Consider the following 25956-nt stretch of genomic DNA (forward strand, 5'->3'; position numbering starts at 1 on the left):
TGAATGTAATTCCAATTTGAGTTGTACTTGGGGCTGGAATCTTGTATGCAAAATTTTTTTACCTATTATAACATGTAGGAAGAAAACATTGTTCAAAATAGAATTAGACTCCACATCCAGTTAACCTGGTTCTGGTAAAGAATCAAGCAGTAGAAAACCTGGAAGCCCACACTGTACACTACAAGAGGAAGCAAGCATTTATTTGTCTATTTTGTATGGTTTTTAAGCATTTTTGAATACAGCTTAAGAAGGTATTAAGATGCACAAGTCCTTAAGGAGATGTAGAATAACATGAACAAGAAATCTCCCTGTATCTAAATGATGCTCAGCCATTGATACTGTAAATGACCTTATATAGTAATACAGGATTTTAATAAAGGAACAGCAGTACAAGTGTGATTCTCTTTTATCTGCTCAGCAACTGCAAAGTTATTTTTTGCAGGTGATGGGGTTGTCAGATTTCAGCACTTCATAAATTGTGTCTCATTGTAGTGGTTGAAATAAAGAAATGATGGCAGTTTCTGTCAGGGGGGGCTGCACCTCTGATCTGGTGGCCAGATGTTCTGTCAATTTATTGACAGAATGAGAAGGACTGGGCAGGTTAAATAGCAGCTATATGTGCCACTTCTGTTCAGGCCCTCTTGCTCCCCCTGCAGGTGTTTTATAAGCGTGCAGACATGGCCATTGGGTCCCTCACCATTAATGAGGAGCGGTCAGAAATTATTGACTTCTCTGTGCCGTTCGTGGAAACAGGGATCAGCGTAATGGTGGCTAGGAGCAACGGGACTGTTTCCCCTTCGGCCTTTCTTGGTGAGTAATTCCAGTGGTTCTGAGACGTCAGCTTAGCTGCTTCTGAATAAGTCTACTGCACATCCAGAAATAAATACAGTACCAGTCAAAAGTTTGGACACGGCAAACCGCCTACAAAAGACAGTGATAGTGTCACATTACATGACCCGATCACCTGACCTAAAGAGAGTGAAGGAAAAGCCACCAATGAGTGTTCAGCATGCATGTGGAACCTCCTTCAGGACATCTGCATCCCAGGAGGCCACCTGATGACACTGGCATAGAGGAGACAGCAGGGTCAGCCAATCCCTGGAGAGATTGGGCTTAGGGGCCTTGCTCAAGGGGCCAATGGTGGCATCACTCCTCTGACCCAGGAATTTGAATTGGCAACTTTCTGAGTCCCAATCCACAGAGCTGCCTGCCACCCCCAATAAATGAATTATTTTTCTATTTAATACTTTTTTGGTCAGTGCATGATTACATACAGTAAAATCCAGTTATAACTGGGGACCTGGCAAAGCAGTCCATTATATCCAAATTCCGTTATATCCAGAGTTGCTGTATGCCCAGAACACAACCACAGGACACCATTTACTCATGCCACACCCCAGCAGACACACTAGTGGTATAGACTATTATATTGTACATGTAGTAATACAACTTTACCTGACCAGATGCGTGACTATTAATAATCCCGACTATGTATCTGCGCTGGATATCACGGGCACGCCATGCACTTTGTAGGCGGAGCCTACAAAACTACAGCTAAAAGCAGCCCTGGGGACCAAATTGTTTGTCCATTATAAGCGGAATTCTGTTATATGCGAGTCCGCTAGGGTTAGGGTTAGGGTTCTGCATGATCTTAAAGGCGCACAGCGCACATCGTCCGTTATAGACAATATTCCGTTATAAGTGAGTCCACTATAACGGATATTGTTATTTTATAGGTTTGACATCTTTATAATTATTCCAAAATGTAGAAAATAGTACAAATAAACCTTTTTGTGGGTAGGTATGTCCAAAATTCTGACTGGTACTGTCGAATAATCACGGTAATAAGGCAGCCCCTGCTCTCTCTTGTGGTTGTGTTTCTCTGACTCCCTCAGAGCCGTACAGCCCAGCGGTGTGGGTCATGATGTTCGTCATGTGCCTGACCGTCGTGGCCGTCACTGTGTTCGTCTTTGAATATTTCAGTCCCGTCGGATACAACCGCAGCTTAGTCAGAGCCAAAGGTGAGTTCCGGTTCGTCCGTTTGTCTGAATTTGGGTTTTTTAAGAGAAGAAAAAGAGTAAGTACTGTAAATCAGCAAGGCTAAGCAGCCGCGTTATAAATGGAGCTGCTCGGAAATAAAAGGTCATTTCCCAGGTTTTAATTAGCACTTGTCATTTCACCAGTTTGACTTTGATTGATCACTTTGCTTTTTTGTTCCCACCCATAAAAGGCTAAGAAGTAAAAATGCTGGCACTGCGAAGACCTGTTTTGTATTTAATTTTATGTATTTATTTTTATATACTAACAGACAAACCGGCCTAAGTATTTATTATTACATATATATATATTTTACTTTCACTAATGTATGGCCATAAACATATGTTTCCCCCAAAAAATATCTATCGATAACTATGGATGGAAGGATGGATGATGGTCTTCCCTTTTTCGCTCTGACTGATTAAAGCAGCAAAATCGATAAATTTATCCATTTAATATCAATGTAATATTTCATGAGAGGGTGTGGTTGGCTTGGATGTACTTAATTCTGCATGGCTATAAATATTTTCTGGTTCAGTTTTCAGTTTATGTTTCATAAATATTTTCTTTCCTCATTTTCACCTTGACTCAGATTGTCAAGGTACATCTATTATCCTGCCTTTTTTCTTTTCTTTTAATTAACACAAGCATATTAAACTGCACCAGTTAAACTTTACAGCTACTGCTTGTAACTGCTGAACTGAACTGACCTTCCATATAGAGGAGACTTTGCAGAAAGTTTAAGACAATACACAGATAATACTTTGATAAGATACAGTAGCATACAGTACTGAACCACTGTTGTTGAGCCCTTGAGCAGGGTACCGGAACCTATAAAACATCCAGGTACAAGGGGTAAAAACTGATGATCCACTTATGTAGAGAGCAGGGGATATTCCACAAAGCAAGATTTTTCAGTCTCTTACCTCTCTTCCTATTGGACAGTTTTCACATTTGGCTTAAGTTATCCAGCTAATTGAGAGATCCTGCTTTGAAGAACACCCCACAGGCATATCTTAATACTGGGTGCTACACTAATTGTTCAGAGCAATTTTAATTGATTGGCTTATCCATACAAGCCTCATTCTGCTTTCATTTAGTCACCCATCCAGCTTTAAATATCCTGGAACTTATCCAAGAACGCACAGGGCATAAGGCAAGTTTGAAAGGGATGCCAAACCGTCATGGGGGGCATGCAAACACAAAACCACTGTGTGAGGAAGCCCTCACAAGGTGGGAAGCACTGTACAAGAAAACTCCACACATACAGTGAGGGTGTCATTTGAACCTTAAACCCAAGAGGTGTGAGGCTTCTGTGCTACTCAGTGAGCCACCATGCTGCCCAGCATTTTGTTATGCATTGAGTGTTTACATTTCAGTACATTTAAATACATTTCTTAGAATTATACTACGCACTACAATTACAGTGAGTGTTCAACCTTAAACTTAAAATCCACAGACTTAAGGCAGGAGTGGACTAACTTCTCCGGGTCCCTAGGCAGACATGGGAAGGGGCCCCCTAAGTGGGCCACTGGAGCTACTTTTTGGAGTCTTAAGAGAAACGAGATGGAATTAAAAATGATAGAACATCAATAATATGCTAATCAAAGTGAGGGATGCCTTGTAGTGCCTAGGACAGCCTATGCCTGTCTACCACTCTAGTGGGACAATAGCAGAAACACAGGAGATGTAACTTTTGTCTTGTATCTTTGCAACATTTTCTTCTTCTTTTAGGCTTCTTCTGTTCGCGCCGGTTCACCATAACCACTAGACTCCTGTGTCAAAGGAAATCTGGGCAGCGTAAAGTCTCAGAGTAGGAAAAGTCCGCAGCTGCGATGGGGCAAATTTCTCTACTCTTAACCCTGTCACTAAAAATGCAAATAATAGACATGTCGCTATCATTTAAATCATCAATCTATGTTATATTCATGAACGTATCTTCTGGACATTCTGTCTTGGTGGGATCCCTAGTTCGTAGGGGTCCCGGGCAGCTGCTTATACCTGCCTTATGGTAGGTCTGCCCCTGAGTAAAGGAACGGGATCAGCTACATACAGCTCATGGGACTTTCCGGAATGCAGTCGTATGGGAGCGTAAAGCCCTGTGTCTCAGAAAGTGGGGGTTTAACAGTTAACCTAGAGCCACATTTTATAATGGCTGTGAAAATAACTGATAATGACAAAGGCAGCCTTATAGGTTTTCTTTGTTAATAAATTTAGCTCAGCTTGGACGGTCTCCTAATGCCATCAAGATGCCTTAGTGTTATTTATTTACGTTTTTTTGGCTTGTTCTCCTCCTGTCACATAGGTTTCTTCCAGGTTCTCTGGGTTCCTACAGCAGTCCACAGACATGCAGTTTGGCTGATTGTTGTCCATAAAGTGGTTCTAGTGTGTGAATGTGTCTATGTGCTCTGAGATAAACTGGAATCCCATCCAGGATGTACCAATACCTTGCAATGGTTCATTTGCTGAAGTAATGCAGGTGAAGATCCTTGGTGGTACAATGGAGCCCAAAAGAACCTCTCTGTTCTATTTCTCCTGCGTCAGCTCCAGGGGGTCCCACTTTCACGATTGGGAAATCAGTATGGCTGCTGTGGGGCATTGTCTTCAACAACTCTGTGCCCATCGAGAATCCCAAAGGCACCACCAGCAAGATCATGGTGTTGGTCTGGGCCTTCTTTGCTGTCATTTTCTTGGCCAGCTACACAGCCAATCTGGCTGCTTTTATGATCCAGGAGCAGTACATTGACACAGTCTCTGGGCTCAGTGACAAAAAGGTAAGGATAGTACGCGTCTGCAGATTTGCCTGACAAGTAGCCACATACAGATCTTACGAAATGTATTGTTTTGGCAGAATGTTGTCTCTCCTGTCGTTTTATCAGTGTAGTATTTTCATCTGTGCTGTTCATTTCGGCTTTGCTTTGTCATGAATCAAACTAAGTGGATTTGAATGCGATTAACAAGTAATTGTAACATATTTCATATATGACCAAAATGATAAATTATCTGACATCTATCCATCTTCTAACAACTTCCCTTGATCAGTCTTGTGGGTGTTTGGGATCCTAAATTATCAAATACATCGATATAAATTAATGCTATGAATATCAATGTTATGTATATTTTGCCTATCATTTACAGTATGTGTGTTGTCATACGATAGTAGCATGTTTAGTACTGTGCCAGCACTGAATATAATATTTGTACTGAGGACTTCTTCCTCAAGGTCAGCTAAGTCAAAGTCTAAGTTAGGGGTTCGATACACTGACACCCCGCCCCAGTCTGTGAAACTTTTGTATGACGCAAAACCGATCGTTTATGTTGTTTGGGAACAGCTAGTGAATGAAAATGGGCTTCTTTGTGATGAAATATTTATTTTTTACTCTGTAACTTTCAATGGTCCTTAAATTTACCTTTTATTAAACTCTTACCTATCAGCAATATGTACTGTAATGTTCTCTGAATGAAAATGCTGCTCGAATTTAATGCATTTTCTATTTTACTTCTTAAGCAGAAATTCAAGAAAGAGTTCTATATATATAAGTCTCAGTGCAAATATTATATTCAGTGCTTTTGTCATATTTTTGGAAATCCATAAAAAAAAATACGATGAAAGTCAGTAATTCAGAGAGATACAAAAGTCATTTGAAAGTGGTTAAAAGTAATTAGTAGTACCTATTCTTCACAGATTCATTGAGGGTTTGAGAAACATTAAAATGATTGAAAACGTCACTTTCAACTTCCAGTTAATAGAATCTAACTGTCAAGAGAGAAGACGACTTCCATCTGTGTTTCAAAGAATAATATCCACTTTGGACAACTAGATCTGTGCGAATCGAATTCAGTATTTAATGCAGAGGAGATTATTGCCTACTTCATTATAGAATTGGTTTGTTGTTCAAACCTTAATAAAGCCTTTGCAGGGAATAATATATTACAATGAAACAAAGAGAGTAGAAAATGAAATTGTCTTAATGTTGAAAAAGAACAGTTTTCCCAATAAGAAAAGCTTTCTAGTAAGAACTTCTTTCCAAAAATCAGAGCTGTCCAAACCTCCTGACAGACGAAAACCGACAGATGAAGTTTTGCCATTTGTTGAAAGCTTAAAACGGATATCATAACCTAACCCCTGGGAATTCGAGATTAACTGGTAATTCTTTATACATTTGTATAGAAATTCCAGCTCTGGTGTGCATACCTGATTAATTGTAAGGTGTTAAAGGAATATGGCCAATGAATTATCCTTCACGGTAAATAAAGATCAAAACCTTGGGTGAGATTTGAGAAACTCAGATTTGAATGTTTTGTGCTGTTATCTCACCTAACACAGAAAACTCCCCACTTGACATTCCCAGATTCCCTTGACTGACATTCATATAAATTCAAAGCCAGCTGAGCCCCTGACCTTTTTTTTCTGCAGTTCCAGAAGCCCCAGGAACATTACCCGCCATTTCGCTTTGGCACGGTGCCCAATGGTAGCACGGAGAGGAACATCCGTAGTAACTATCCAGACATGCACACTCACATGATCAAGTACAATCAGCGAGGAGTGGAGGATGCACTTAACAGTCTGAAATCAGGGTAAGGGCTCAGCAACACACAGACATCCATCTAATGGCCTAAATTTACAAACAGTACCATGTTATGAAAACACGGATGCTGAACATGGGCTTTTATCTCAGAGCCTTCAGCTTGTGTACCATACTTTTTGCTTTAATTGTCAGAATGACAAGAAAGGACATACCGTCAATAACAGTGTACTAAAAATGTGCAAAAATGTTAGCTACTCTGTCTTTCACTGATTGCCTGTCGTATTCCATTTTCTGGCAGCAAGCTGGATGCCTTCATCTATGACGCAGCAGTGTTAAACTACATGGCTGGCAAAGATGAGGGCTGCAAGCTGGTGACCATTGGCAGTGGAAAGGTGTTTGCGACGACAGGCTATGGCATCGCCCTGCAGAAGGACTCCCGCTGGAAGCGCCCCATTGACCTGGCCTTACTCCAGTTCCTAGGAGACGGTAAATCAGCACCAGGGTACCATAGTTATCTGACAATTAATTCCTCGTTCTCCACATGCTGAGATCTTCTCAATACACACCCAGCAAACTCTTGAGGTGACTTGACTCGGACAGTCTCATAGACCTCAAAGCAGTTGTGTTCCAGTTCCAGCGTCTTGCTTACCCTCCACTTCTGCTGAAACGGCCTTCGCAATATGTCAGGGAAAATAACATGTTCTAGCTTTTTTCACAGCCATTGATTGAATCAGTAGGGGAAGAGCAGACATCATAACCGAAAGGCATTTTTCATTGGACGTCTTGTAAAGACAAAGCAATATTTATTAGATAAAAACAAAACAGGGTCAATCTTACCTATGAAAGTATTATAAACCACCACCTAGCTTCCGCATTTTCTCCCAGAGTACACTCCCTTCTTGATCTCTGTTTTCCTCCCAATATTTTAACTGCACCCCCCTTCTCCATCGGTCCCTTCAGATGATTTAGATACGGTCAAGTCACGCCCCATGATTTGCTGAAGGTGAATAAGGGTGGGAGTATGCACAAAATTAGACAAAAACTAACAAAAAAAAGTCATGGAACCCTAAGGGGTTACAATAAAAAGAAAAAAATTATACAGTATAGCACTAAAATGAAGCCTTATTAGCAAAAACCAGTGAAACTTAGAGGGCAAGAGGTTTAGCCTGATAAAATGAAGAAGTGCCTGTATGGTTCAAGGGACCAATGAAATTATTGCCATAACAAAAGAGAACTCATCATATACAGTCATGTATGCTCAGTGAGCTGCGCACAGAATTAATATATTATTTTATTACTAGTAATTATTCCACTGAATGCCGTTTTGTTCCTAATTAATAGAAAAAAAAACGCTTCTTTTTTCAAAATGGTGAGAAGAGTGCAGCAGTAACAAACCTGCAAGCACAGACTAAATCCAAAAAGGTCCCTGGAAAGCCTGTCTAGGGTAAGTGACTGGAAGCTGGATGAAGTTCAATTCAGTATAAAATAACACAGTGATGTAACATTATAATCTCACTTAAAGAAAACGGTCCAGCCCTCTCTATAGCGGACAGGTGCAAATCAGTGCAAACAAATGGCAGTGGGCAGTTCGTCCAACCAGTTACTGATCAGTGCCGACAACAAGTGGCACGTTTAACGACCAGTTGCCACACAATGAACCTCCTGTTTCTCACCTGTAGTTTGTCTTCTGCAGGTGACACCGAGAGGCTGCAGACGGTGTGGCTGTCGGGGATCTGTCAGAACGAGAAAAACGAGGTGATGAGCTCCAAGCTGGACATCGACAACATGGCGGGGGTCTTCTACATGCTGCTGGTGGCCATGGGCCTCAGCCTGCTGGTGTTTGCCTGGGAACACCTGCTATACTGGAAGTTGCGCCACTCCGTGTGCAAGTCAGACCGGCTGGACTTCCTGCTCGCCATCAGCAGGGTATGTTGCCAGTGCCTCGCATCTCTCCCTCTCTAAGCACAGATGGAGCAGCAGGTTCATGAACATCTCTGTGCATCACTTCTCACTTGATATGGGGTAACGCGTTTGTGCTGATAATTCTTACATTTCTTACATAATTAGCTGCATGCATGCATTATAAATCATTCTACAATGACCTGTAAATGTTTGAAAATGTTTCTTTTATAAAGTCTGTTTGTAACATTTTGTAAATTATTTTCTTTATTTGAGTTGGCATTGTGTGATGGCGTGCATTGAGGTTTTTGAGTTTACAGTGTGCGGTGCACATAAATGCAGGTATAATGCACTGTTTACTTTCAGTATGCTTTCTAGAAAGACACTGTATTGATAAAAGCTATCTGATAAAGTACAGACAACAATGGAAGAATGTGATGACATCGTTACAAATCAGACAACACAAGTTACAGTTCAAACAGGGCAGCTACTGTAGAATGATGGCTTGATAATGGGCCGGTCAGTCCGCCTGTAGCACTTACTATTGAATGGAAAGCATGAAATTTTAGGCAAATTACCATCCACTATGATTAGTGATTAAATCACCTCCGGGTTCATTAGATTAGTAGCAAAAGAATGGGTGATTAACAACTGAGGAAGACAGAAGGCCAAATTTAATGCCATTTTAACAGTTTACTGTATAATTGTGAATATTGTTATACTGGTAGTCTTCTCCTAATTAATCAGCACAGTGCAGTTAAGCATGTGAGAACTGTCTGATAATCAACAGGGGAAAATAATGATGGTACATAGTTACATAGATCATAACCTAACATTCAGACTAATATATCATCATGTAGAATAAAAGTGGAAAATGGCTGCAAGCTTGTTGGTTGACTCTTTCTCCTTGTTTGTTTTCAGGGCATTTACAGTTGCTTCAGTGGAGTCGAGGATCCAGATCGGTCTGCCAGCATCCCAAACCCTGACATCACCACCAACTATGCCCAGGCCAACATGTTAAAGATGCTTCAGACTGCTAAGGATATAGTCTCCTCGACTAAAGTGGAGAATTCCCTAGAAAACGCCACTAAGACCATAGAGAACTGGAGCCGACACGGTGACATCAAGGGTGGCCTCCAGGGCAGACTTCCACAGGTGGCCCATACAGAAATGCTGACCAATCGCTTTCCATATGTCTCCAGCATTACGGAAAACCACGCCTCTTTCCCACAATGCCCTTTGACTCCCACATTCCCCATGCATTATGGTGAAAACTCCAGCCAGACATTGATAGAGAGACCGAGGGTGCTGGCGCAGGCACATCCGGTGCACTATACTTTTCCTATTCAGGGTAGCCGCCTCTATGACAGGATGCTGCCCGTATCCAGCCTGAGTAGTCCTGGGGTTATCATGAAGGATGCCCTCCCTCCTGTGCTGAATCATCACCAAAGCAGTGGGCTGGTTGTGGATCCCCAACATCGCGGATCCTCATTTGTCCCATACAGAGAGTTTCCGGTGCCAGATGTGTATGCGGAGCACCGGGAGCCCATGATCCATAAGGCTCCCGCCAATGGCCTAAGACGCAAGAAGAGGTCCCACAGCTACCTGGATGAGTCTTCGAGGCCGAGGAGGAAGCAGGATTACGAAGAGCGATCTGCGAGCCTGGTAGAGCTGAGAGCGAACCACCTCATGGACCCCCATGTTCCTGCTGCCTTAGCCTGTGTGAACAGTCAATTTCCAAGAACCAGCACCGGCTGCAAATCCTGCGTTAAATCGTATGTGGAGCCCGAACAGGATGATGTACCTCTACTGGGGCGGCGGAGCGTGAATCGCAGGCCGTCTTTTCTCAAGGCCACCTGGGGAAGTGACCGAGCTCACCAGCTGGATGAGATGCCCTCCACCCCCATGTCTACTTGCATAGACGTGCCAGACCTCTTTCCCCGAAGGGTGGCGGCCAAATCTGCAAGGTACTATAACTCTATGGGGAAAGGCTTGTGCTACCCAGTGCCAATTGAGCATGCCTACCTCCATCCAGCCCACAGTCACCCATTTAAGAGGCAAAGGCTGAAACACTCTCAGTCCACTCGCTTGCCGTCTTATCGGGAGGCCATTCTCCAAAATGCAGCTGCTCTGCGGAGATCTTCCACCGTATTGCACAGACACTATTCTACCTACCTGGACGCATATGGAGACATGCCAGTCTATATGGGGCCCCTTGCACAGGGAACAACCCCGACCTGTGAACACTCCATGGAGATGTGCAACCTCTTCCCTTGCATGGGTCACTGCCCGGAAGATGCCTCCCTGGTACCTGGGCAGATAGGGTACCAGGACAATGTGTACAGAGTGTACAGGGACGCCGGGAGGGGTCAGGAGGACTCCACACTGATAGCACCTCACAGCAGAGACAGGAGGCACGTTGTAGTCACGGGCAGAGGTGCCAATCCTCGTGTGCCAAAGCCTTGGAGCAGGGTGTCTAGCCTGGAATCAGAGGTTTGAGCATTCCTCCTTTTCCTTGCCAGGAAAAGGTGATAACACTGTTTTCATTTGGCTGCTTTAAGAAATAAGTGACTCTGATCGACATTCAGCCACTGGTCCAAGCAAAAAAAAAAAAAGTACAAGCTACAGAGGACTTCAAATTGTTTACTTTCTGCAATAATGTCTCGGCTGCAGGGAAGAAGAAGACACTGTCATGTAGTCAAAGCTGGATCATGTCAACTTGACTTTAAGAGAAAAAAATCATGTTGAACAGTTCTCAGCGTATTCGATCGATTGATTGTTATTTATCCAGTAATGGTGTCTTTCTGTTGAGTGGATCCATTACATGAGGTATATTGCAGCGATTATCTATAAAGCACCATGGCTTCATGGAGGGCTCCTAGTCAAAATGTAAGAAAGAAAAGTTTGGTTTTATTTGGAAAAAAAACATAATTAGTATTTTTTTTCACTTATTCAGACATGAACTGGCAAAAATAATAATAATAATTAAAAAAATCACATTCCTGAAATATCTGCCATGAACTTTGTAAGCACAGGGCAAGGAGACATTGTTAACTGCAGCTTTTGCTTCAACAGCAGCTCCTTGTGACAGGGTTTTAAAATGATTAGTATCACACCTGTATTACAGAGGCTCTTCCATTCACTAATAAATTACTAAGGTATTCCGGAGGTCCCTCACTGCTCCTGCAGTTTCGTCTTTTTCTTGGGTGACTGAGAAAAGGCTCAGGAGAGACTCCAAACATTTTTCTCCCCCTTATGTGAGTTAGTAAAGCACAATTTGCCATGAAGGGGGGGGGGAGGGGGTGTATATTTCTTTTTTTTTGAGGAGGCATACAAATTAATGTTGTGAATCACACATATACAACAAAATATTATTTAAACATACAAATAAGCGACTGATTTGAAATTTGATACTGCTTATCTAAAATTATTGTCTCCTGCAACATATATTTCAAAGTTTTATGCTATTCCATCTTGTATTCTTGTAGTAGCAGTATTATAAATATGAAGTATTAGTAATAATAGTTTAGTAAGAGTAACGATATAAGGGCTTTGAATCACTGCTGCGTTTGTTACATTTATGAAAATAAACTCTCAAAACTATCCAGATTAAGGTATAATGTTGAAATTTGGCACAGGGCTAAGGAAAATGTTTACAAGTCCACTTCATATCGTCTCTTGTGTTATTGTCACTGAGTTCTTTTTCCAATTTTCTTACGTGAGCTAGTCATGAGTTAAGATGCTTGTTGAGAAAACAGAGGCTAGTTAGATTGCTGAGTAATACACACGTCCATCACCAACTGCGGATCATATACCCTCAGTAGTACACGCAAGCTCCAACTGCGGATCATATACCCTCAATAGTACACGCAAGCTCCAGCTGCGGATCATATACTCTCAGTAGTACACGCAAGCTCCAACTGCGGATTATATACCCTCAGTAGTACACGCAAGCTCCAGCTGCGGATCATATACCCTCATTAGTACACCCAAGTTTCATATCCCATAACCATTGCACACATACATACTTGGGAGGCAAAGACAACAAGCCTTGCTTAAACTGCCGGTTTTCAGCTGTGACACCAGCAGCACAGTGCCTATAAAGGTTTATATTGACACTCAGGGTTGGGGGTTTAAATCCTACCCTGCGTGTGGATTCTGCAGTAAGACCCTGTGCTGGGTAAGTGATTGGACAAAGGATGGATAGATTCTCTATATTAAGGAATGAAATTATCTCATTAGCAGTGAATAGTCCCCCTCATTTCCACAGTGGAAGCATATTGCAGTGGTGTAAATATACCTTCTTACCTATTCATCACTCGAGATCAGATGTTTTGAAAAGTTAAGTACTGTAATGACACTGGACTTGCCACCAGCTGGTTGTTGGTTCATGTCCCAGGAGGGCCTCTGCTGTTCTGTGTTTCAGCAAACCATTCACATTTGTTTGATGCAGTGAACATTTCTGGCTATGTAAACCACCTCACATAAATGTGTATGCTAAGCAATTAAATAGGGAAGAACTCAACTTACAAATTGCATCAATGCAGTTTTTAATTCCTTTTTTTCTCCTATCCTGTGTATCGTTCAAGTTATTTAATGTGCCTTCTTTATTTCTCAGTGACTGAAAGACAGAGCAGTACGACACTCACTGGAAGCCAACCATGCCATCTGTAACCTCCGTCGTGAGGGTGTCTTTCTGAAGCCAACAAATAGGTCATGCTGCCAATTCCTTTTTCTTTAATTGGCAGAGAAAGTTGCAAAATGAGGAAGAGTCTGCAAGGACAACTGTGGTGCACTTGAGCCTGCCTGACCTCCATACAAAGGCCCTCTATCCCCAAAACCCCTTCTGTGTCAACCTGGTGCATGTCTCAAAATATGCTATTTTACTATATGGCTGTTCTGTAGAAGGGAAGGGAAGGTGCCGAAGAGGGAATGGGAAGATGGGTGTATCTGGAGCTCCGAAATCGTTGAAGGGATTGGTTCAGTGCATGGGTGGACTGGAAAAATCAGCCCAAGAATTTGGGGGTATATTCTGGTATATTTTTCCATTCGTGATCAACCAGTTGGGCACCTTTGATAAAATAAAAGATTATCCATTATTCATCTCATGCTATCGACCTAGAAACCTGCCAAGATTGATAGACAGGTTGGGCACCCCTGATATATAGGCTATTTAATTTTATGGTTGGGGAAGAATAACCAGTTCCCCACAAAACTGGGAAAACTTCCCGATGGCCAGTCTGCACCTGATTCAGTGCTTCTCAAGAAGTTCTTTACACAGCAATTTCCAGAGCCAGAAACAGTGATAATGCCTCAGAACAATTGCTTCTTCAGCAAATTATTGCTGAAAAAATTGCAATTTTCATTGTGTCCTGTGCTGTTTACATCCATCCAACAGAAAGTCTCTTATTGGAATATCAGTGGTCTTCCTCCTCATCACTAGCTTATAGTATACGGAAGGTGAACTGATGTCATGTTCTTATCTGAAGATAACAGTCCTCTTTACAAACGATGGAATGAGTAGCATTTGAAAACACCCTCTTCCCTTCACCAGTCTTGCTTTGTCACTGCAGCATTACTGGTGAAAATGCAATAGCAATAATTTAATTTTCATTTTGGTTTTTTTTTCCTGTTATGTGCCTATGGATTTATGGGAACCTGACTGCAGACTACCTTGCATTTAAGTCCCATAAAGGCACGATAAGAACTGGTCCCCTTTCATTCGACTTTGCTTTCATGAAACATCTCTGTGCAGTGAAACTTGGGCAGCAATTGTTATGTTATGTTGGGAAGATCCAGTCAGATTATACCTTGGCAATGGATATTGCTTTGGGGAATGTGGAACTTTCCTCCGGCATGGAAGGAGTCTGAGTTATTGCTCTTATCAGCTAGACAGAGTTGGCGCTACCTCCTTATATGGGATGGGTTCTAGAACCAGACTTCTTGATCGAGGGGGGAACTCACTCCTAGTTTGAAGTTCCTCATGGTGAAAGACATCAGGCAGGTGTAGGAATTCTCAGTGCCAGGGTTGTGCAGCTGGAGATCTTCCAAGCATGCAACTGGAAATCGCATAGAGGATAACTGACCGCTGTCTGTGTGCATGCACCAGATAAGCATTTGGAGTAGCCAGTCTTATAAAATTTAGAGGAGAGTCTGAAAAGGTAGCTTACCAACTCTGTCGTCATATGGGGAATGATGGAGACACCTGGAGGGACATGATTAGGAAGGATGGCCTTGCAGGTCAAAACCAAAGCTGAGCTGTTATTCTATTCCTGTGCGACCCATGGATTTTCCAAGACAAAAAACATGTTTGAACATATGGATGTTCATGAATGTATATGGTACCAAAACACTGTAAGTCAAAGGTCAATAATTGACTTTGTAGTTGTTTCACCTGACTTGAGACCTTGTGTTTGGAACACTCTGGTGAAGAGAGGGGCAGAGCTATCAATTTATCACCACTTGGAGGATAGTTGGATTCAGTATATGAGGAGGCTAGATGGGCCAGGATTACTAAGACAAACAGTCAGGGCTCGCTGGCAGGATCTAGCTGAAAAACTGAACTCCCACCTACCAGAAAACTTGTAGGAGGAACCAGGCTCAGGCTGTGTTCGTCCAGCGTGAGGAAGTGCTGATCAACTCTGGATATACAGTTGATGTTGTGGAAAGAAGATTTTGAAGCACTCAAGCCTGGTGGATATATCATCTACTGTAGTGGATCCCTGCAGCTGTGGTGGTTAGAGGCCTTTTTGGTGTGAGAAGCCGCAGGGATGAAATCCATCCAAAGATGTTGAAAGTACTGGATGTTGTTGGGGTCATATGATTGATGCACCTCGTCAATATTGTATGGAAACTGGATGAAAAGTACCTCTGGACTGGCAAACCTGATTAGTGGTCCCTATTTTTAAATAGCAGCTGTGTGATGGTTCATGGGAATTTGCTGACATACTGTAGCTCACAGAGAGAGGGTGAACGTTAAGGGAGGCTCAAGGTGACACGCCTGCAATTTGCAGATACTGCTCTGCTTCTGGCTGCTTCTCATCCGACCAGCAAGTGAAGGGCACACTTCAGAGATTCAATTCTGAGTGTAAAGTGGCAGGAATGAGGAACAGCACCTCCAAATGTGAGACCGTGGTGCTCTCTCAGGAAGCTCCTTTTGCATGAAGGAGGAGAGTTTCTCCCTATTCGAGCTACCTTGGGATTTTTTGGCAAAATATGGGGAACATGATACTGACAGGTAGATTGGATTAACTGCAGTGTCATGGTAACGCAGAAGTTAAGGTTCATCATTTACTGCTTAACCCGTGTTCTTGTCTCACTTATGGACATGAACACAGTCGATGCAGTCACTAGGAGTTAGCATTAACCTGGCAGCACGTAATAAAAGAGAATGAGCAAAAACAATAGTAAGCAACCAAATATGGACCGATCACAAAATCAGAGTGAAATCTACAGGGAGATTCGCTTTCTGGCCCTGATACAGCAGAGCTCTGCGCTTTTTTCGCTGCCCATGTGACCCTGACAATGATAAGTGCCTGGAAGCTGAGTGGGGGTATTTTGTTATCTGTGAATGGAAGATACTGGATTAAACAAATCACTCTCCCTGCTGCAGACAGCTCCCCTGTGCTCTGTCAATTAAAGTCTCACTTGTAACTACTTTGATTAAACTGCTTTTTATTGGGGCCACTATCTTATAGGCTCATTTGTACTTGGCTCTGTCTCGCGAAGATTCACATGCTAACTCACGTTCCCATTGGGGCATTTACAACCCCTGAGAGTCTACTGCACTATGTTAGAAAAAGGCTGCAAGGCTAAAAACCCTGGTATATAATATGGGTCGTTTGTTTCTTCAGTAGCAACATGATCTATAATGAGAGTCAAACACTATCCTAAAGGTATTACTGTAACAAGTTCAAAGCCTGTTTAACAGCTAAAGCTTACTTTTCTTCACCGCAACATAAATTTCCCTGTCAAGGGAGAAATTTGCAGCTAACATACAAAATAAGTTTCCTGCTCCTTCATTTATTTCGAAATCCTCCTTCTCTCGGTACTTAAACCCTCATCAGCTGCATCGGTTCGCAGAAGAAAAAGTTCTTTGAAGTCACAGAGGGCTGAGGTTGGTATAAGAGATCAGATGCAGCTAAATTACATGAAATAGCGAACGTCCTGGGGCGAGTTGACGCCAGGCGATGAGCACACTCATTCATTTAATCTATTCCTTATTTTCAGTCGCTGTATAAGGCTGAGTTTTGTCTTGCCTCATTCTCTATAAATGCACCAAGACTGTGATGCTAAAATTCACACCCAGCTGTAGTCCTCCTCTCACCCACTGCCTGTTTTACTTCTGTGTGCACATGAATGTTCCCCATGCTCTGATTCAGAAATGGCTGTCCTTTGTTTTTCATTCCTCCTGTTACTTCTGTATGAGCTGTCTTTACTCCTGTCTTGTATTTCAGCACGTTTTCTTACTCACTGTCTGTAGCGGTCAGCTGACACACCAGGCTTCTTCATGCTAAGCTTTCACTTCTCTTTTTTTCATTGTCATTCTGGTCTCATGTAATACAGATTCGATTCACTAATAGTTGCTCTTCTGTGTGTAACTGTTCCAGTACTGACTGTAGATGATGATGTTGTCAATATATTGCATAGCATGCATCTAGGTGCTCTTAAGAAGCTCTTGGCATCGGTGTGGATGATACACATGTGTGTGAGATGTCAGTGTAAACCAAGCAGGGTGTGTGACAAAAATGAGCAGAAAAAGCAATTCTCATGTCATACAAAGGCAACATGATGGGTCAGTGGGCAGCATTGTGGCCTCATACCTCAAGGGCTGTTATGTGTGTGTTTTGTGCAAAATCATCTGCTCAATTCAGTTTCCTTCCACAGTGTAAAAACTAGCACTATTGGTTTGGTGAATTGGAGCCTAAATAGCCCACATTGTATGAGTGTGTGCCTTTAGACAGACTGGAATCCTATTCATAGTATCCCCTGCCTTGTCCCTGGGCTACCTATAATGGGCTCCTGGTTTACAGCAGCTCTGCACTGGATTTGAAGTGATTATTAAAAGCCAATGGATGGATGGAATAAGTTCTTGCAATATGTTCTTTAAATCATTGGCTTAATGGATAGAACAGATAACCAGTGGATTTCAATTCTACTAGGTTTATTTCAAAGCTTTTGAACTTTTTCAATCATGTGTGGCTCTGTAAATGATTATTCAAAATAAACATTTAATTATACAGTGGGGGGCGGCATGGTGGTGCAGTGTTTAGCACTGTTGCCTCACACCTCTGGTACCCAGGTTTGAGTCTCCACCTGGGTCACGTGTGTAGAGTTTGCATGTTCTCCCCATGTCGTCGTGGGGTTTCCTCCGGGTACTCCGGTTTCCCCCCACAGTCCAAAAACATGCTGAGGCTAATTTGAGTTGCTAAATTGCCCATAGGTGTGCATGTGTGAGTGAATGGTGTGTGAGTGTGCCCTGCGATGGGCTGGCCCCCCATCCTGCGTGGTTCTCTGCCTCGTGCCCATTGCTTCCAGGATAGGCTCCAGACCCCCCGCGACCCAATAGGATAAGCGGTTTGAAAAATAGATGGATGGAATTATACAGTGCTAATATCAAACTACCCCAAAATCTGCTATCCAACATGTACCTATGTGCTAAATTGCCAGAAGTATTGGGACACCTGCCTTTATATGGATATGAGTAATACGGTAGGTAGGAAACAGACACTCACCTGGAAACTGTGGTTCATTTGCACCAGAAAGTCCCACTGGTTTGAGCGTAAGGTGGCCTGCGGACGCAGCTGGAAGGATATTTACAGGATTGGAGCTCCTCGTGCCTTGGTTACAGAGGCTTCTTGCATCTCCTTTGGGGGCAATCTTGTCCCAGCGGGATGAGAAGTCTGTTTAATTCACTACATCTGCGATGACCTCATTCAGGATTAGGGGGACTGAGAGGGCTGTTTAGGCAGTAGGGACCTTTCTTTTAACCACATGTACACGAGTCACACTATATGGGGTACGTTCAGGTTAAAGCGGCTTTATTATATCCTGACTCACAAGTGCCATTGTAAAGCCACCAGATGGTGCAGACCAGGATGCCGTCGGCCAGCTGTTTTATGATTTTCAAGGCTAAACTTGAGGTCCTCAAAAACTGCATGGTATCCTTAAGTTAAAGATGGCTGCTTTATTCACATTTACACTGTACAGCAGACACTTTTATCCCAAACAACATACATGTGAGATTAATAGCATATTACAAACATGCTCCTGTCAAGGACTTGACTAAGCATATGTGCAGCTAGGCTGTGCTTCCAGTCAATGTCCAGGTGCAAGTATAAGCAATATACACTGCTTTGTCACTTTCTACACACAAAGTCCACTCAGAATCCGGTGGATCTGGAGGTGAACTGGAAGAACAAATATGGAGTAAAGCCATAGTATAGCTCCGATTACTGCAGCAGCTCATCTTTTCTCTTTAACTACCATTTGATGTCTCATTCATAATTGCTACAAGAAGGTCACATCTTTTTGGGACAAATGCCAGCCCTGATCTCCTGAATCCAAGCAGTGAGAACCAGGGCATACCTAGACATACCCTCCCATTCAATTTTACGTATAATTTTATGTATTCAAGGGGCTCTGTCAAGTGCTGGGGGCCTCGAATCTGGCCGGATATCCATGCCCCTCCGACACCCCCAAGTAAGGATAAAAGGGATTGTTCCATATCTGAGATACTGGGACCTTCCCAATCCCTTTCTCAGGATACCCCATCCTATATAGTCACTGAGTATATGATACATCCTTCAAAATGGCCATTTCTATCACAGCTTATATACTGTTACTTGTGTTTACTTAGCAAAGGACTGTCTTACTGTTAGTTAAGCGAACAGATCGCCAGGAGTGGAGAGTGCTACACTTGGGTATACATGACTACAAATGTAGTTCTTCCCTAAGAATAATCGACGTGCAAAATACAGGAGGCTGAATGTCAAAGAGATGTGTCTGCAAATGGTTCTCATTCTCCACCTCCAAAGTAACCGTTTAATGTACGAGTGCTTTCGGCAGCTGCTTCCTGTTCATTTTTAGCTGTACTCCAAGGAACCAGTTTTCCCTGGGTTTAGGTGCCACATATCCAAGAAGAGATTTTGGATGGATTCACAAACATCAGCTTCACATAGTGTTATGTAGTAGAAGACCACACTGTGGGAAAAAAAAATCATTTTTCATTGTAAAAGCTCTTGATTTTTGCATGAAAATATTCAAATTCATATAAAATGAATGAAGTTATTTTTATATAGATTTAATAAAGAAACATCCATTTCATTCATCTATGCATTCACCCATCCATCTTTCAACTACTTATGCTAGTCAAGGGTCATTTATGTAGCATAAATATATGTTAAGGATACATAATATGCAAAATTGTCAATATCAGCTACTGTTTTAAATTACTTGTTTTATTTTTGCAGAATATACCTATGACTCCCCCGTACTTACATGGTATCTCCCATACCTCATAATATGTCCCATACTTACATGGTATCTCCCATACCACATATTGGGTGCATTCGACTGGGACTTAGGTCTGTCTGCAGCTGACGTGACGTGGAGCGAGATCTACCAGCGGCTGCAGGGGTGGAGTATAATCTGACTGCAGCCAAGTCGGACAACTTCTGCTCCTCATAGTGTGCGAGACCTGACTGCAATGGCAGCACTGCCAGAAAGGTGTACATAAATCTATAGAAATATCACCTGCATGCACATTACTTCTTTTACAATAACCAACTCCCGATCCAAACTGTTAGCATTGGGAAAAAAAACTATTGTGTATAGTGGCCCTGTGTAAAAATATGGCTGCCAGGAGAAAGATCAAGTACATTTATTACAAGGATTCAAAGTTTTTATTGTCATATACAGAGTACAATGTAATTCTTACTTGAATGGCTTCTTCACAGACTAGATGATTAAACAAATAAAGCAGCGCGATATTACAGTAACTAACAATAAATAAACAACTAACTTACGTGTACTATTAGAATTTATTTAATTCATTTAAGCTGTATTTTACCCGGTATATTAACTGAAAACTGGTTCTCACTGCTTTACGTGCTTTTCGAGAAAAATAGCAGATAGCGCATCAGAACCATAGATGATCGGAACTGCCTGGGATACAAACGTCACGCGTGTGACTAAAGTCTTCAGCCAATAAGGGCAAAGTTGTGTCGTCACAGAGGCGGCTCCGGTGTCTGCAGCCGGCTGAGAGGTGCCACACGATCTGTCTTAAGTCGTCTTGCTCTCGCGAGGTCTTTGTACCATGTGACATGGTGACGCGTGGTGATGTTTTGCAGTGGCGGCTGAAGCTGGACAAAAATAATCTAACCATGATGCATTGCGTCAGGTCCAGAATGCATTGCTTTAAGCCAGCGCTTTAAGCGGCTGCATGAAGTCGAATGCACCCAACATGTCCCATATTTACGTGGTATCTTCCATGGTCAGTCATTGGTGTACTGATTTGGCACAGCTACTTGTGTAATCATCAGAAGTGTGGGTTTATCATTTGCAAAAAAAAAGTCCATTTCTCTGAAAAAGTCAAGACACCTCTTCAGATTTTTTTTTTACGCAGTCATGGTCTCTAGTGTTTTAGGTCTTATCAATTCTGATGACAGAAGGAAATGTTGCGAAGCCCAGGAAATCCTGCCAATGCCGGTTCTGTCAGTCTGGTTTTATTGCATTATCAAACCAGGCTCTTTACAGGAAATTCGGGTCATTAATATTCTGTGTGTCCATGGCAGAAGTGACAGTTACACCTAGAGGATGGGTAATGAACTGCAAGACATTTATAGATTTAAAAGACATTTATAAATGGTTTGATACATACGGCTCTCACTGATATGCCACTAGAATTTTTTTTTTAAATGAATATAACTGAAATGCTATCTATTTCTATCATTAATTTCCATCATGATCCAGATATGAAATGTTACAAGACTGGGTTACTGTGGTTCGATTAAACTATATTTTGAAGGCAACTGCATAGAAATGGATCTACACTGGATGGTTATATAGAAATTCAATCATATAAAAGCTATTTATAAATTAAAAGAAGTCATACACAGTAATATGAACTGCAAAATACCCAAAGGTTCATTAAGGAGGTCATTTAGAACAGCAAGTCATCAATGGACCTGCTTTGATGTTCTACTGATATACTGAAAGAACTGATAGCATGACTGACATATCCATGGAAAGCAGTGTTGAGTAATAGATGGCTGTGTACAGTAGGTGTCGTTAAGAGGTCCATAAGGGGTCAGAAGTTTCCCAGCAGAAACCCCAAGTAAGTCCCAAGAAACATGCTGCTCCAAGGACCATTCAGAGAATAAATAGCACGTTCTAGTACTAGATTACTGACCTAACTGGTTATTGACGGAAATATCGTGACCTCAGAAAACCCATGTTTTTATAGTTGAGCGGCAAACAATGACATAACTGCATGGAAGTGGGAACCAATCAGCACAGATATATTCATCCTCTGACCAAGGTGATTCCATGGGCATGTTTTAACACTGCCACATATCTCCCACTTAGCGATATGAATGACTGGCCTAGCTAAATAATTACGTAAATTAAGTTTAAATTATTCTTGGAGACTAAGTGGCTCATTCCTGAATAAAAAGGGCTATTCTGTTATTGGGGGGATCTCAAGGAGAAAACGTATTCACTTATTCTCTGAAATTTTGACATCACTTCCAATTCACTCCTCACCTTCACGTTTGTTAAGGGCTGGTGTGTGGACGAAATATGCAGTAACGCTTTACATTAACTGCACCTTCAAAATGCCTTTATAACGCATTCATGGAACATATAAATGTACATTATCATCCTAACATGCCTTAACAACTGTAATATACATTAATGACAAACAGGACATGATAATGACAATAATTATTATTGTATAAATGTATAATGTTTGTTATTAGTGTGTATTAAGGTTGTAAAGGAATGTTAGGATATTAAGGTATATTTACATGCTACTTATGAATGTTATGAATGCATTATGAAGGTGCAGTTAAGGTACTGTAAAGAGTTACCAAACATGGTCATAAGCTAAGATAGGCTAAAAGCTTTTCCTGTCAACAGCAGCAATATGAAGCTAATACAAAACCCTGGAGGCTACAACATCTTTACCACTTGTGCAACAGTGTAGGAAATGCTTGGTTATGTAAGAAGAAAGTATGATAAAGCCTTAGAACACCTGGAAAGCTGTCCACTGTGATAATGGAGGCTAAAAAGGTCGGATATGACAGAAAATTATACTTTTCAAGAGAGATATTTTAGGTGTTTTCATACAAGCACATAAAAATTCAACGTCGGAATAATTATTCTGATAGTAGTAAACAGACTAAATCATTTTATCATACAGTACAGTATGTTGCTTTGTTGACATTTATGTTTGTACTTTGTACATTTGTGAGTACATATGTGCAGTCTGTGACATTTGGGAATACAGGATATTATATATATATATATATATATATATATATATATATATATAAAATAACATTCACAAAACTTACAGCTGCTGTTTGGGAAATGCTAAAGTTTGCCTTGAATTCCAACAGTATTTACATTACAAAACCTCAATAAAATATTAACTTTGTTAAGCAGTCTTTGATGACTTGTAGTGTGTAAATGTATATAGGATTATTTCTGTTTTGTTCTAATATGCCTTAAAAGCAGAGGTGGAAATTTCAGGTCCAGAGAGTACAAATCCAGACCAGGATTTTGTTTCAACCAACCAGTGGAGCACTCTGTAACTGTGACTCTTTGTGCTCAACTGATTGGTTGAAGCTAAATCATGGATTTATACTTTCTGGACCTGAAATTTCCACCTCTGCTTAAAAGTAGCACATATCAGACAGAGGGTGCTCTTTTAGTTGGCAGCCCCCCCATCCATCCACTTCTGAATGAATGCCTGTATGGTATTACTTTGCCGCACACATCTCCATTTCTGACAGCATTGTTTGCTGAATGCAGCTATTATGGGGGATACTCAGGCAAGTCTGCAAGGTGACTGTAAAAGGAGTAATGATCTGCGTAGAATTAAATAAGCCTTCAAAACGAAGAGAGGTAGAATGTCTCTCATCGTGAAGTATTTTTAGAGTTGTAGAAGAGCTGTAGGAATGCTTTGGGCCTATATAATGGTGCAAAATCTCTGGCTCAAGAGGAGGAAGCTCTTAAACCCTAAAATGTAATGTAACCAAATGATGAGTTTTATATGTTAATAACACATATCTAAACAGTGTGATTTGATACTGGGAGAAGACAATGAACTAAATCAGGGGTAGGGAACCTGATCCATGGAGGGCCGGTGCAGGTTTTTGGGATGACCTCTCAATCATCCAATTATAAAGCAGTGGTTCTCAACTCCAGTCCTGTTATTGGCTGTTTGAAAGGTCATCCCAAAAACCCGCACCGGCCCTCCATGGATCTGGTCCCCCACCCCTGAACTAAAGAGTCATGCATCAACACAAAGATGGTTTTAATGAATATCACAGACACGTGCTATTTACATGTGATATGTTCCATAATTGGCATGAATATCGGAAGTAAAAAAAAGTTTCACTTTTCCTCTTAGCACATAAGCATAGGATTGTTTAGTGACAGTTCAGCGATGTAATAATGACAACAATAATATTAATAGCAATAATAATAATAACAATGATAATGTTAATAACAATAATAATCACGATAATAATAACAATCATAATAATGACAATAATAATAACAAGAATAATAACAACAAGAATAATAATAATAATGATAATAATAATAGCAATAAAAATAATGATAATAATGATAAACACAACATAGTAGTACATAGGCATGGTGAGCATTCGCTGCACATCCACTCACCGAATAAATTACTTCACACCTCATAAATTTTTCCAGATGCTTTGAGTCACCTTGACACAAGGGCTTGGAAGACTGTCAGGAAAGGTGAGGAGTGGATTTTGGAAGAAGAGAGAGAGAGAGAGTAGCTCCACAGAGTCCAGTAGGGCTTAATTAAGGGCTAAATTAGAAGAAAAATGCTGGCGCACTAGCATGTGCAACAACATTCGGGTAGCTTGTAAAGCCAGACAAGAATCCTTTAGTCTTCTGCAAGAAGACATTTACTGCAGTTCTGATATCTTTGAATGTTTTGTCAGTAGGAAAGTTAATATTACATGCAGCACTATTATGTATTACATGTATCAGTAGGTTTTTGCTAACTGCTTAATTAGGTAAGGTTATGGCGATAAGGAGTTTATCATGTGAAGTATAAGATATAAGAATTAAACTTCATAGTGCTAATTTTGGATTCAAAACTCTAGTTCCTTGGGGGTGATGCAGCAATATGGGCTACTGTGTCACCATACTGCTTTTTGAAATAGATTCTATGAAAATAAAATGTACAAATGTTTATATTGTGCATTTCTGACGCATAATTATAATATTGGCTCTTTCGTGCTATTAAAAATAAGTGAAAAATCCACAATCTGTACGACGCAATGTACCCACTGTCATGGAACGTTTTTTGACTAAGCTGCACTAAGAATTTAATATAATGTAGGCTTGTCTACTCTAAATCAAATCAAACTACTTTATATGCTAAAAGATCATACTAATTAACTTGGCTACACCTATGCTTCTCATCTTCTGTTTCATTATTTCTTTTCAAAAGCTGATCTGAGGAATCCAAGGTAAAGATTACATATCACAGCTGTAAGGGCCATAATTGGAAATCGTAGCGGTTAGACCTTGATGTTGTGCGGATTTAGCCACAGGGCTGTATTTTACATTCTGCAGAAAGAGCCATTCAAATGAGTGTGACAGAAAATTGCATACAGTAGTAATAAACAGAATGGGGAAGTTGGCGTGACCAAAACATAGTGAAGTTCCTCGTACAAAGGAATGCAGACCCGTGCACGTGCAAAAACATCTCTGTGGCAGTGTCTTTGACTTAGACAGCCGAAGGAGCTTTGCACGCTGAAAAAAATACATAAATCAAATACAGTGAAATTTGGGGAAGATCAAATATTTCATCCACCAGTAGACAGTACAAGAAACTATTTTTTCTTCATAGAGGTTGTAAAGATTAAGTATATATTTTTAATCTTGAATAATACGCCGCTGTGAAAATACATGACAAGCAAACAATCTTCGGCGATTCCTTCTTCTCTGGCAGCTCTTATGGTGACAAATCAGTTGCTTTATCCACGTATTTATCTGTGTTTTTTGTTATCTCTTCATTATGATTACTCTACTCAGTTTGGGAAGGTTAACTTTTAATATCTTAAATTGCTAAATGATAATCTTCTGCCTTCTCTATGAAATAATCTACAGGATTGTTTGGAGGACTTTTTCACTGCATTTCAATGCAGACTGAAAACTTTGACTATTCTGTCAGATGAAGGCTCTTCCCCCTTTATGTCGCTAATGGCTAATTTCC

The 25956-nt window shown here is 41.1% G+C and overlaps 1 protein-coding gene across 1 annotated transcript in view; it reads left to right on the forward strand.

Moving 5' to 3' along the window:
• The window catches only part of grin2cb (glutamate receptor, ionotropic, N-methyl D-aspartate 2Cb), a 64467-nt gene extending 51482 nt beyond the window's left edge, over window positions 1–12985 (forward strand). Inside the window, exons 7-13 of the mRNA XM_049015521.1 lie at window positions 657–810; window positions 1896–2021; window positions 4582–4811; window positions 6455–6615; window positions 6865–7052; window positions 8260–8492; window positions 9387–12985. Of these exons, the coding sequence (XP_048871478.1) occupies window positions 657–810; window positions 1896–2021; window positions 4582–4811; window positions 6455–6615; window positions 6865–7052; window positions 8260–8492; window positions 9387–10964 (2670 nt within the window). The 3' untranslated portion in view covers window positions 10965–12985. The remainder of the gene's footprint in view (window positions 1–656; window positions 811–1895; window positions 2022–4581; window positions 4812–6454; window positions 6616–6864; window positions 7053–8259; window positions 8493–9386) is intronic.
• Window positions 12986–25956: the final 12971 nt, after the last annotated feature.

This window comes from Brienomyrus brachyistius, chromosome 5 (genome assembly GCF_023856365.1).
Source record: "Brienomyrus brachyistius isolate T26 chromosome 5, BBRACH_0.4, whole genome shotgun sequence".
In the NCBI taxonomy this organism is placed as follows: Eukaryota; Metazoa; Chordata; class Actinopteri; order Osteoglossiformes; family Mormyridae; genus Brienomyrus; species Brienomyrus brachyistius.